This window comes from Capsella rubella, unplaced genomic scaffold (genome assembly GCF_000375325.1).
Source record: "Capsella rubella cultivar Monte Gargano unplaced genomic scaffold, Caprub1_0 scaffold_7, whole genome shotgun sequence".
NCBI classification, from domain to species: domain Eukaryota; kingdom Viridiplantae; phylum Streptophyta; class Magnoliopsida; order Brassicales; family Brassicaceae; genus Capsella; species Capsella rubella.
In genome coordinates, this window is record NW_006238917.1 from 10,254,629 (window position 1) to 10,266,391 (window position 11,763).

The 11,763-nt window shown below is 37.7% G+C and overlaps 3 protein-coding genes across 4 annotated transcripts in view; 2 read left to right on the forward strand and 1 right to left on the reverse strand.

The window, feature by feature from the left end:
- Positions 1-2,663, reverse strand: part of LOC17878686 (protein FAR-RED IMPAIRED RESPONSE 1) — a 4,084-nt gene extending 1,421 nt beyond the window's left edge. The window contains exons 1-2 of the mRNA XM_006286269.2: positions 2,342-2,663; positions 2-2,130 (exon numbers count right to left, since the gene is read on the reverse strand). Coding sequence (XP_006286331.2) covers positions 2-2,017 — 2,016 coding nt within the window. The 5' untranslated portion in view covers positions 2,018-2,130; positions 2,342-2,663. The remainder of the gene's footprint in view (position 1; positions 2,131-2,341) is intronic.
- Positions 2,664-4,458: 1,795 nt separating this feature from the next.
- LOC17879929 (probable protein S-acyltransferase 19) lies at positions 4,459-8,777 on the forward strand. 2 transcript variants are annotated; one of them, XM_006283159.2, is made up of 10 exons: positions 4,459-4,553; positions 4,661-4,950; positions 5,128-5,241; positions 5,554-5,940; positions 6,108-6,176; positions 6,260-6,331; positions 6,416-6,544; positions 6,634-6,714; positions 7,038-7,238; positions 7,350-8,777. In XM_006283159.2, the coding sequence occupies exons 2-10, from the start codon at positions 4,906-4,908 to the stop codon at positions 8,397-8,399; spliced, it is 2,148 nt and encodes a 715-aa protein (XP_006283221.1). In that variant the 5' UTR covers positions 4,459-4,553; positions 4,661-4,905; the 3' UTR covers positions 8,400-8,777. The 2 variants fall into 2 exon arrangements, with proteins under 2 accessions (XP_006283221.1, XP_023633933.1); XM_023778165.1 differs by having other exon boundaries at positions 4,467-4,557.
- A 629-nt stretch (positions 8,778-9,406) lies between these two features.
- Positions 9,407-11,720, forward strand: LOC17880006 (indole-3-acetic acid-amido synthetase GH3.17). Its single transcript, XM_006285986.1, has 4 exons — positions 9,407-9,702; positions 9,898-9,999; positions 10,147-10,970; positions 11,149-11,720. The coding sequence occupies exons 1-4, from the start codon at positions 9,407-9,409 to the stop codon at positions 11,718-11,720; spliced, it is 1,794 nt and encodes a 597-aa protein (XP_006286048.1).
- The last annotated feature ends 43 nt before the right edge of the window (positions 11,721-11,763 follow it).

The window sequence follows — 11,763 nt, forward strand, 5'->3', positions numbered from 1 at the left end:
CAATGTTGTTTCTGGCATTATTCAGATCGACACAATTTTTCAGGGTCTCGACTAGTGTGCGCAATACGATGCTGTAGTTTTCTTCTGACACACAACCTTCCTCGCTTAATTCGATGGCTCGACTACACAAATCGTTATAACGCTGAACTCTGGTTTGTATCTGGTCTGCTCCTTCACCAGCCATTACTCCACTCTTAGCATCTTTTGTCCACCTTTTCAAAATATAACGAGGTGGGATGCTGGCGAAACCACACATCTGCAGAATCATCAAGGCATGTCGACAGAGAAACCCTTTGTATTCAAACATACGGCAGAAACAGCAAAGTTCTGACTTAGACTTGCTCCATGTAACAAGAAAGTAATCGTCTTTTTCACAGTCCTGAACTCTAAACGTTTCCATATTTTCATCTTCTTTTTCCTTTCTAGGATGGCAAGCAACAACCCCCAAGACCTCGACTTGAAATTTCTTAAATATCGTGTGGGTGTAGGTTGTTGCCATTTGCTTCTCCCAGGGCGAGGGAGACTTCAATGCAGGTTGCTTATGGCAAGTATCAAAATCTGCAACAGATTCATCTTCATACCTATTCTGCAGAATTGCACCATACTGCCTCAAGAACTCCTTCAGCGTGATTTTCTTATGAACATACTTATCAAAGAAAGCGTTTACACTTTCTGATCGCTGAGATGTCGACATTCCCGCCAGGAACACATCACTCATAAAAGTGGGCACCCATTTTTGGCGATGTTCATGCAACCACAGCAGCCATTCATCATTCTCAAGTCCAAATTGGCTGACCATTTTCCACCATCTCATATCAAACTCATCATCTGTCCAAGATCTGAAGATGCATTTGTTGAATTTCTGCAAGAAATTCTCATGCCGCTTCATCACATGGGAGAAATATTCAGGAATCTTTTCTAACACATGCCATAATGCAAAGCAATGACGAGTGTTTGGTAGGAGCTCTGAAACAGCGGCCATCAAGAATTTGTCTTGATCAGTAAGTATAACATTAGGAGCTCGACCACCCATGGCTCGAAGCCATGTTTTTATCAGCCACACAAATGTCTCGTTTGACTCATCAGCAACCAATGCACAGCCAAGTAACATAGGCTGAGAGTGATGATTCACACCAATGAATAAAGCAAGTGGCAACTTATCGTTAAACTTGACATAAGTAGTATCAAAGGATACAACATCACTGAAACTCAAATAATCATCTCTACTCTTAGCATCAACCCAAAACAGATTTCTCAAACGTTGCTCCTCATTTAGGTCTATTGCATAAAAGAATTTGGGGTTTTCTTTCTTGATACGCTTAAAGTACTCAAGCAGTACTTGTGAATCTCCTTCTTCCAAAGCCAGATACCGACCCTTATCAACGTGATTGTTGTCATCGTTCTGAAGAAGAGGCCCGATATTCTTATAACCCCCAGACTGTCTGGACATCTCAACATACATTTTCCTGGTTCGTTCACTAACAGCGTGCAAAATATCAATGTTGTTCTTCTCAGCTAACTTGACATTCCTCTGAATCCGGAAATGATAAGCAAGGGCAGGTAAAAGCTCATGATTATGATCCTTTATAAACTCATGAATTATCCATTTCCCATCGGCTCTCCTCTTCACATGCATACTTGCCTTGCAATCTGTTTTCTTCACACTCGATCTTCGACTACTACTACCACTCTCAGACTCAGGAGTCACACCATATCTAGAACAAGCAAACTTGGCATCAATGAACTCTTTAGTCTTCTTAGAGCGTCGGCTGTTTTTAATCGACGTAGTAAAACCCATAGATTTAGCATATTCTTGATAAAACAGATACGCTGCATCATTAGATTCAAAGTCTATACCATTTCGTGGCTCAAGATCCAGAACACCACTAAAGCCAAGATCTCCTCCAGCTTTGAGATCATCAACAATTCCTACATCTCTGTTGCTATTCGACTCAACCATAATGCCAACCATACATTCATCCCCTGCATCACTAACCTGATTCTCTTGCAAATCCATCCTCAAGTTAGCCACATTCGGATTCACTAACACACTCAAAAGCAACTATCCCACCATTGGCTCCCATGAAACTGGAAACTAAAATCTTTCCACTACATAATCTACCTTAACACCTGAAAATTGGCAGAATCAAAACTTCATAAGAACCATTGAACAGTGCTTATATCCTCTCAACCAAAAAGACGAACTTTCGAAACATACTTAATAGTACAATAGTTTCGATTCTGAGCCCAAAAAAAAAAGATTTTTTTTTTACAAAATCGGTGAAAGAGCTAAACTTTCAACAGTATCAGCATCAAAGATAAAGACTTTAGAGGATGAAACCTGAGAATTCAAACTAAGAAAGCATGAAATTTAAGAAATTTCAAGCCTTGAGGGATTGCTCAGAGGTCAGAGCTTTTGCTCTTGCATTTTCCCGGCCACCCAGAGAGGGACAAAGTGGGGGGAGAAGGCAAAATTCTAACGTCAAAAGAGCAAAGCAAAGGAGAACACGAAGCAGGCGAGTGGGAGAAGCAAAGCGAGTGAGGAACAAAGGAGCGTGAGAGATGAGAAAATCTAGGGTTCGTTTTTTTTTGGAATTTTTAGGGATCTTGAAGATTGTCTTTTTTTTTTTCTTCTCTTTCACTCGCCTTTTACTCGTTTGACACACAGCGTTTGTTCTCGACGCGATTTCTTCTTCAGGCGCGTCTGGCGTTTTAGGCGCGTCTTTTTTTATTTGTTTAAGCGTTGCGTTTTCAATTTCGGCGCGGTCAAGAGTAACATATACAGTATGAGGTTTTTTTTTTTTGTAAACAAAAAAAAAATATAGAAATAAATAATAAAAAATCATTTAGGAGGTGAATGTTGTTTTTATGTGGTTGACCTGGAGTAATTTGATTATTCTGTTACCTTATTTTTACTTAATTTGTACAGTGATGTACTGATGTACTATATATATATTTGGATAATTGGATTGGTTTTTAAAAAAATACATATATTGGAAATATTTTTTTTATATTGATTTAAGGTTTTAATTTAATTGATTTATAAATATAAATCTTTCGGAAATAACCACATGCGTTCACCTATCCTTTAAGATTTAGAATGTTTATTAATTTTGAAATCATACACATAAAATTTTAAATAACATAGTTTACTCATAAATTTATATTTTATTTATTTATTTAAACTTTAAAAATGAAAAACATGTGACTGCGGCAAAAAAATTAGAGTTTTAATAAATTTAAATACGATTTTAATTAATAATATTAATAACTCGTTAAATAAAAAACATGTGATCCCGACAAAATAAAATAAAATAACAAATTTAATAACACATGATTTTGTTTTAGATTTCTAAATCACTTTAAAATCAATGAACCAACAAGACAATAATCCATAAATATAATATATGGTCTGATCACTGATGTAATGATTTGTTTGGGTCACATCATCAATAAATCGTGAGTTACTTACTGCTCTTGGTGTTGATTGTTTATATCCAATCCCGCTTTATTGTGACAACCAATCGGCCATTCATATTAGTAAGAATCCGGTCTTTCATGAACGCACAAAGCACATTGAATCCGATTGTTATTTTATTCGTGATGAGATTGTTCGTGGTGTTATTGCTCTTAATACATTTCGACTCGGTGCAACTTGCTGACATACTTAGTAAGTCACTTGGTTACAAAGAATCTGATGAGTTTCTCTCCAAGTTAGGTATTTGTGATCTCCATACTCCAACTTGCGTGAGGTACTGAGTGAAGAATAGTTATATGTGTAAATATATATTATCTAAATATCATTGTGTAATTTTTATTTATACTTAAGTTAATCACATATGTATATAAAAACTATGCCTTTGAAATAAAGTAAGAAAACCTTTATACCAAATTAGGTTTCTTGACCTAAGAGAATTGTGTAGTTTCTAACTTCTATGGTTTATAGCTTTCTTGTTAAACATATACTACCAAACCATCTTCAACAAACTTATCTTTTCTATAATTCTCTTTTTGTTATTTCTTTGGAATTATTTTTAACCTCCTCTTCTTACTCTAAATATAATCAAGACTAGTAAATAATTAAAAAAAAAACAAATCATTTAAATTCCACAAAGGAAAAAAAACATTCACTCTAATAAGATGTTCCAAATCATTTCATTTTTTTTTCTTAATAAACTTAACATAACAAAATAGTCATTTATTAAAAAGAAAAACTTTCCAAATGATATCTATATCACAATATTCTGACCCAAAAACAAGAAAACACAAAGTCTATATCAATATTCTCTTTTAATCATTACACATAATTATTTCTTTCTATCTTTCTAAATTAAAATTAAAAAATTGATGGGAAAAAAAAGAAAAGAGAAAATATCCTAATAGACACGTCAGCAGAGAATACAGCTTTGGGTACTACTAACCAGTAACCACTTTCATTTGTCCGTCTCGCATCCTTTTAGTCTGTCAACGCTTTTCTATTTTGTCTTTTTTCTCTCTTCTTCTTCTTCTTCCTTCCTTCTCCAGCTACTTTGCTCTTCCGCCATGTCTAAGCAGTAAGTAAGCTTCTCTTTTTCTTTAATTATTCGAGTATATATATATTTCTTGCTAATTTTGGAATTGCTTAGCTCATCTCTATTTTTCACATTTAATTATATTACAGGAGTCTACTTTCCTCTTTCGTCACTTGACTATGACTGACCTACCATAGTTAGATAGATAGAGAGGAAAAGAGAGAGAGAGAGAGAAAGGAGATATTTTCTCAGCTGGGTTTCCCTTTTATTCTTCTGGGTTTCACGAAACTGCGAGCAAAATTGTCTCTTTTTCACGATCTGCGGCGGCGTTAGGGTTTCGGTTTGGATTTTGTGATTCTTAAAGTGTTGAGCTTTTTTTGGGGGGGAAGAAGAAATGGTGAGGAAACATGGTTGGCAACTTCCTGCTCATAAATTTCAGGTCTTTATTTCCAACCTTGTCTACTTTAATAGATCATTTTGATTCTCTCTGCATTGTGCTTCTTCTTCCTTGAAATTCTCTGATTTGAGTTTTAGTTGATTTGTTTCTTCTGATGTTTATATATAGCTATGATGCGTTTGCTTATGAAAGTTGTGGTCTTTGTGAAATTTTGGGCAGGTTATAGCGATTACGGTGTTCTGCTTGTTGGCTGTTGCATACTATGCGTTCTTTGCTCCTTTTGTTGGAGGACGCATCTGGGAGTATATTCTTCTCGGTGTTTACTCTCCTGTGGTATGTGATTTATGTTCCCTCAATCTGTGGTTTCTGATGTATTGGATTCAGAGGATATATCTGTAGATCAGTTAGTTTGAGGTTCAGAGCTACACTTGTTGTTGGGTTGAATGAAATCAATGATGAGCTTTATAAGTTTCTCTCTTCTCTATTGGATATTGCTAGGCTTTAGATCAGATTAGACAATGACATGGAACTGATAAAGAGTTAGGGGACATGGCAGTTTAGGTGGCTAACCGGGTTATTTGATGCTTTTCTCGACGAGATAGTCATATCTGATGACCTTGTGCTGCTTGTGTCATGTGTTTGCAGGCTCTTGTTGTTTTCATTCTTTATGTTCGGTGTACTGCAATCAATCCTGCAGATCCAGGAATCATGTCGAAATTCGAAAGAGGCGCAAACAGAGGTGACGGCTTACCTGCTGCCAAAGATATCTCGAGAAAATTTGATGAAACAGGCAGCCAGCTGCAGTCTTCTCCTTCGGTTGCCTCGAGGACTTCTACTTTACCAAACTCTAGCGTGAAAGGTTCTGTAGGAGATGCGCAAAGAGTGGAAGCCACTCGGAAAAAATCTTGCTTTAATCCTTTGGCAATATGCTGTGGTGTGTTTGTTTATGAAGATTGTCGCAGCAACGAAGAGATGGATGAAGAGCAAGGGGACAGGGAAGAAGCTCTGTTTTGTACGTTGTGCAATGCTGAGGTATGATGTTACAATTGCTTAGTTCTTTCCTTCCGAGAGCTACATCTAGTTCCTTATACATATATATTTCATATGCGTATATGTATGCTCTTAATAATCATTACTGTTTGAAAAGTAAGAAGCCACCAGTAAATGCGTTATTCACCTTGATTCCTTTTCTGTGGCAGGTCCGTAAGTTTAGCAAACATTGTCGAAGTTGTGACAAATGTGTAGATTGTTTCGATCATCATTGCCGGGTAAATATCTTACATGTCAATTGACTGTTTCCTGGAAAAGATTGACTAGCGTTTTATGACACAGCTCTATTTAAATGCAACAGTGGCTTAACAATTGTGTTGGTCGCAAGAATTATATGACATTTATATCCCTGATGGCTGTCAGTCTGCTCTGGGTACGTATATTCTTCTGATATACTATTTCTCAAGCTTACTGTTTGCTTAACCAGCAGTGATCAATAAAATTTTCTCCTTCTCAGCTCCTTATTGAAGCAGGAGTTGGAATTGCAGTTATAGTGCGTGTATTTGTTAATAAGAAAGACATGGAAACCGAAATCGTCAATAGACTCGGAAATGGATTTTCTCGGGCACCTTTTGCTACTGTTGTTGTAAGTATAATTAGTGTAAGGCTGAGGCAGCTACAATAGGGTGAGCTTCTATTGTCAATGTTCCTGATGTTTTCTTACAATTTTTGTAGGGTCTCTGTACTGCCGTCTCCATGCTGGCATTGTTTCCACTGGGTGAACTTTTCTTTTTCCACATGCTCCTCATCAAAAAGGTAAGTACGAAAGAAGTCGATATTGCTATCACTTTTACATGCTTGTAATATATTAGCCTTACTGGTATGAATCTTCCTAAGACGGTATAAAAAGCATTGATTGTTATTTTAATCTTATAGTCAACATGGATCCCAAAATAATTGAGTAGCACATGAAAATAGAATTTGGTTTCTCTTCATGATTAAGACCATATGATCCATTCCTCTAACTTGTCTGCTTAGAAGATGTGATATATAATATATTTCCACTACTTTGTTTGTAATCGGTGTTCACATGTTCTAACTTCTAAGCAATGTGAACTCATTTTTGTACCAACCAATAGGGCATTACAACTTACGAGTATGTTGTGGCAATGAGAGCAATGAGCGAGGCACCAGCTGGAGCTTCGATTGATGAGGAACTTCCTAACGTGTTGTATTCTCCCTCTGGATCTGCCACAACCGGCTTTAGTGGTGGAAGCTCCCTTGGTTTACCATACAAGGGAGCCTGGTGCACTCCTCCTAGAGTGTTCGTTGATTATCAGGTATCATTTGCTTTTCCAAGAGCCCTAAATAGAACAGTTTTCCTAGAGCTTCCACTGGGTTTCTGTTTAGTTAATGATATGTCTGCTTGATACTTGTTATCTATGTTACAGGACGAAGTGATTCCTCATTTGGACCCGAGAATGGTTCCATCGACTGTAGATCCAGATGCAGCTGAAACAGCAGAGAGAGGCAACAAGATTCCAAAACGACCTGTCAAAATCAGTGCTTGGAAGCTTGCAAAGTTGAATTCAAATGAAGCTACAAGGGCAGCAGCCAGAGCCAGAGCATCCTCATCTGTCCTAAGACCAATAGAAAACCGTCATTTACATGATGATGAACTTAGTTCCAGAAGTGGCACCATCAGTGTTGTCAGCAGTGTAAGCACAGATGCAAATGGAGGCGTCTTGAGTAAAGAGATAAGAAACAATGATCCAAGGTTTTCTCATTCTAGAAACTCTTTTGCTCCAAGCCAAGGTAGTCGGGATGAGTACGAGACAGGGACCCATAGTATGAGCAGTTTCAGCAGTCCAAGTCATGTTCATGAGACTGTCACACTTAGTCCTCTTCCCCAGCATCATACAGCTGGCCACCGCTTCACTGCAGCGGCCGTGTCGAATTCCCGGCCACCTCTTAATCCAGCAACGAATCACATGATCCACTCAACCTTTGATGAAAAGATAATGCAGAAAGGAAACCACGCCGATCCACTGCTTCTTCCTGCTCCTGCCGCCTCTCTTCTGAGAGATGTGAGAAGAACATCAGTTGTTTGGGACCAAGACGCAGGTAGATATATATCAGTTCCTGCAACAACATCTGAACCAAAAACCAGATTGTCCTCACAGAACCAGCCAATTCCTAGCTCACACATTGGTAACACTCAGAATCCAAGACCAGTTGTTCATCCACCTCAAGATTCTTCATCTGGAAGGGCTCCACCTCCGCAGCAGCGAGGAGAGAGGCTGATGTATACAGGTGACTCAATCTTCTTTGGAGGCCCCCTGGTAAATATCCCTAATAGAGATAGCCTAAGACACCAAGGAGACTCGGGAAGAGAGGGAGAAGACAGAATGACATTGACATTGCCTCGGGAAGCTAGATTCAAAAGAGACACAACCTCAAACCAGCTTCCAGTGTTTGCTCCTGTGGGTACCCGCAAGTAAAACCATCACTCTTTCGAGGCTTTGATCTCTCGCCGATATAAGACTGACAGGACAAAGACAGATAGCTGCCTTGAGGGTCTGAATCAGTGGAGTTGGCTTAACGGTTGCAGGAAAGTCTCTGGGATTGTTACATACGATTATGTGAATCTCTTGGATTTATGGCTCTAGAGGTTTGCAGATGAGTTGATGAGGTAGAAAAGTAGAATCCTTTGTGATAGTTTCTTCCACGGGTTCAATATTCTTAGCCAGAGATGACTCTTCACAATTTGCTATTAAGAACCAGTGTACCACTATATTTGTTGTATAACTCCATGAGTCTCTAACCTCTTGCTTTCATTGTCACATTTTATTAGAAAATTGAGTCATTGATGGAACAAACACTAGTTTTATTAAACAAAAACAACAATTTGTTGTCAAAAAAAAAACAATTTGTTCTATATGCAAAACTATATACAGTATGAACAACTATAAATTCTATAATATATTGAATTTACAATCATTTTCAATCCTTTAGTATGTTTTCAAGTGCACTTTTAACAACTTTTTCAATCCTTTAGTATGTCCAAAGTTTTTAAATAATATATATATTTGTATGTATTTACGATTCTTGAGATATATGTCTTCCTTGGTAATTAATAACGTATAATTGACTATGTACAGTATATGTATTTACGATTCGTTTCTTGATAAATGAATGTGGAAATTGATTTCCATTTTTTATAATTCGAACTTGGAAATAAGAAATTTTCTTCTCTTTTTGCCAACAAAATAATTTCTCTGTTTCTTGGGCAAAAGATTTACTTTCTTTCTTTTCTTAAACAATACTACTAAATTTAAAATATTCAAATCAGTTTTTTATACTAGTCAAAATCTAATTTAATTTTAATAGTTTACATTTTTGTGTGTTCTTGTAACATGCAATTATTATCCACCACTTAACTATTTAAACCAACCCTCAAGAACATTGAAAAAGTGATTCTCTCACTCAACACAAACACAACAAAAAAATGATACCAAGTTACGATCCAACCAATACAGAAGCTGGTCTAAAGCTTCTCGAGAATCTAACCACAAATGCAGATACGATCCAACAACATGTTCTCCACCAAATACTCTCTCAAAACTATGGAACCGAGTATCTCAAATCGTTTCTTGATAAAGAGTCCGATAAGAATCAAGAAAGCTTCAAGAACAAAGTCCCGGTGGTGGATTACGAGGACATGAAGCCTTTCATCCAAAGAATCGCTGATGGAGATTCATCTCATATCCTCTCTTCTCAGCCCATCATTGAGCTTCTCACTAGGTAATTAAACAAATTTTGTGTATATCAAAATATCTAATGATTTATATATATATAAAGAAAAAAATTGTTCAACAAAACTATGTTATATACTTGTCATCTCCAAACTAAATATTCCTTTTCTTCTTAAATATTTTCAAGCTCTTCAAGTTCTCGAGTTATTTGGGTTACATATTCTTGGATAAATATACTATGCAGCTCGGGTACTTCTGGTGGCAAGCCGAAGCTGATGCCTTCTACGGCTGAAGAACTGGATCGGAAGACGTTTTTCTACAACATGCTTGTCCCCGTCATGAATAAGTACGTTAATTACTTGTTACTTGTTAATTCATATAACATGCTCTAGTCTCGGGGTCTGAGGTTATGTATGGCATTCGCCCCATAACGTCTTAGTTATTCAATAAGAAAAAAAAAAGAATGAAATTAACTGTGTTTTTGTATACGTAGGTTTGTGAATGGACTAGATGAAGGAAAAGGAATGTATCTTCTGTTCGTAAAACCAGAGATCAAGACTCTTTCTGGTCTAAAGGCACGTCCTGTGTTGACAAGTTACTACAAAAGTCAACAATTCAAGAACAGGCCTTTCAACAAGTACAATGTTATCACTAGTCCTAACGAGACCATTCTTTGTGAGGACAGTAAGCAAAGCATGTATTGTCAGCTTCTTTGTGGCTTAGTCCAGCGATCTCATGTCCTAAGACTTGGTGCTATCTTTGCCTCTGCTTTTCTCCGAGCAGTCAAGTTCTTGGAGAATCATTACACTCAGCTCTGTGCCGACATCAGGACTGGTACTGTCGCCAGCTGGATCACTGACTCGTCATGTCGAGAGTCTGTTTTGTCGATCCTTAATGGTCCAAATTCTGATTTGGCTGATGAGGTTGAGGCTTTGTGCTCTGCTAAGTCATGGGAAGGGATCTTGAGAAGGATATGGCCTAAGACCAAGTATATAGAGGTGATTGTTACTGGCTCAATGGCTCAATACATTCCGACACTCGATTTTTATAGCGGAGGTTTGCCTTTGGTTTCGGTAATGTATGCTTCCTCTGAGTGTTTCTTTGGTATCAACATTAATCCTCTGTGTAAGCCATCTGATGTTTCCTACACACTTCTTCCTAACATGGCTTACTTTGAGTTCTTGCCTGTCGATGAAAAATCACATGAAAAGATTCACTCTGGATCGTATAATCTTAAGGACGACCAAGGTCGTATTGTCGATCTTGTTAATGTTGAAACCGGTCGATACTATGAACTCGTCATCACCACATTCGCAGGTCAGTTCTCTCTTGACATTGACACTACTAACATGTTTACAATACAAAACATATATTATGATCTGTCAACTATTTGAAGATATTTGAATCAGATCGTTTAGTTTGGTTTTAATGGCCAGCCCTAATTCTTTGACCTAGTGAGAGTAACGTGTAACACAAGAATTCTTTTTCTAAACAGGTTTATACAGATACAGAGTAGGAGATATTCTGAAGGTTACCGGTTTCCACAACAAGGCACCTCAGTTCAGTTTCGTGGAGCGAAGAAATGTTGTCTTAAGCATCGACACAGACAAAACCAGTGAAGAAGATCTAATGAAGGCAGTGGCACAAGCCAAACCCTCAAGCTTCTTGCTCACTGAGTACACGAGCTATGCGGACACGTCTTCAATCCCAGGGCATTACGTGCTCTTCTGGGAGCTAAGGCCACGTCACAAAGACGACCCACCAAAGCTAGACGAGAAGGTGATGGAGGATTGTTGCTCCGAGGTGGAGGATTGTTTGGATTATGTGTACAGGAGATGCAGGAACAAAGACAAATCAATAGGTCCATTGGAGATAAGAGTGGTGAGTTTTGGTACTTTTGATTCGTTAATGGACTTTAGTATCTCTCAAGGATCTTCAGTGAATCAGTATAAGACTCCAAGGTGTGTGAAATCTGGAGGAGCTCTTCAGATTCTTGATTCCAGAGTTATTGGGAGGTTCTTCAGTAAAAGGGAACCTCAATGGGAACCACTTGGTTTAGATTCTTAGTTACATTTTAGTATCTTCTTCTTTCTACTAAGTGAAATTTTCA

Bases quoted from the DNA above. Each gene is read 5' to 3' on its own strand.
- LOC17879929 (XM_006283159.2), top strand. From the start codon at position 4,906: ATGGTGAGGAAACATGGTTGGCAACTTCCTGCTCATAAATTTCAG. The intron at 4,951-5,127 runs GTCTTTATTTCC...AATTTTGGGCAG, and splicing joins TTCCTGCTCATAAATTTCAG to GTTATAGCGATTACGGTGTT. The intron at 6,177-6,259 runs GTAAATATCTTA...TAAATGCAACAG, and splicing joins GTTTCGATCATCATTGCCGG to TGGCTTAACAATTGTGTTGG.
- LOC17880006 (XM_006285986.1), top strand. From the start codon at position 9,407: ATGATACCAAGTTACGATCCAACCAATACAGAAGCTGGTCTAAAGCTT. The intron at 9,703-9,897 runs GTAATTAAACAA...TATACTATGCAG, and splicing joins ATCATTGAGCTTCTCACTAG to CTCGGGTACTTCTGGTGGCA. The intron at 10,000-10,146 runs GTACGTTAATTA...TTGTATACGTAG, and splicing joins CTTGTCCCCGTCATGAATAA to GTTTGTGAATGGACTAGATG.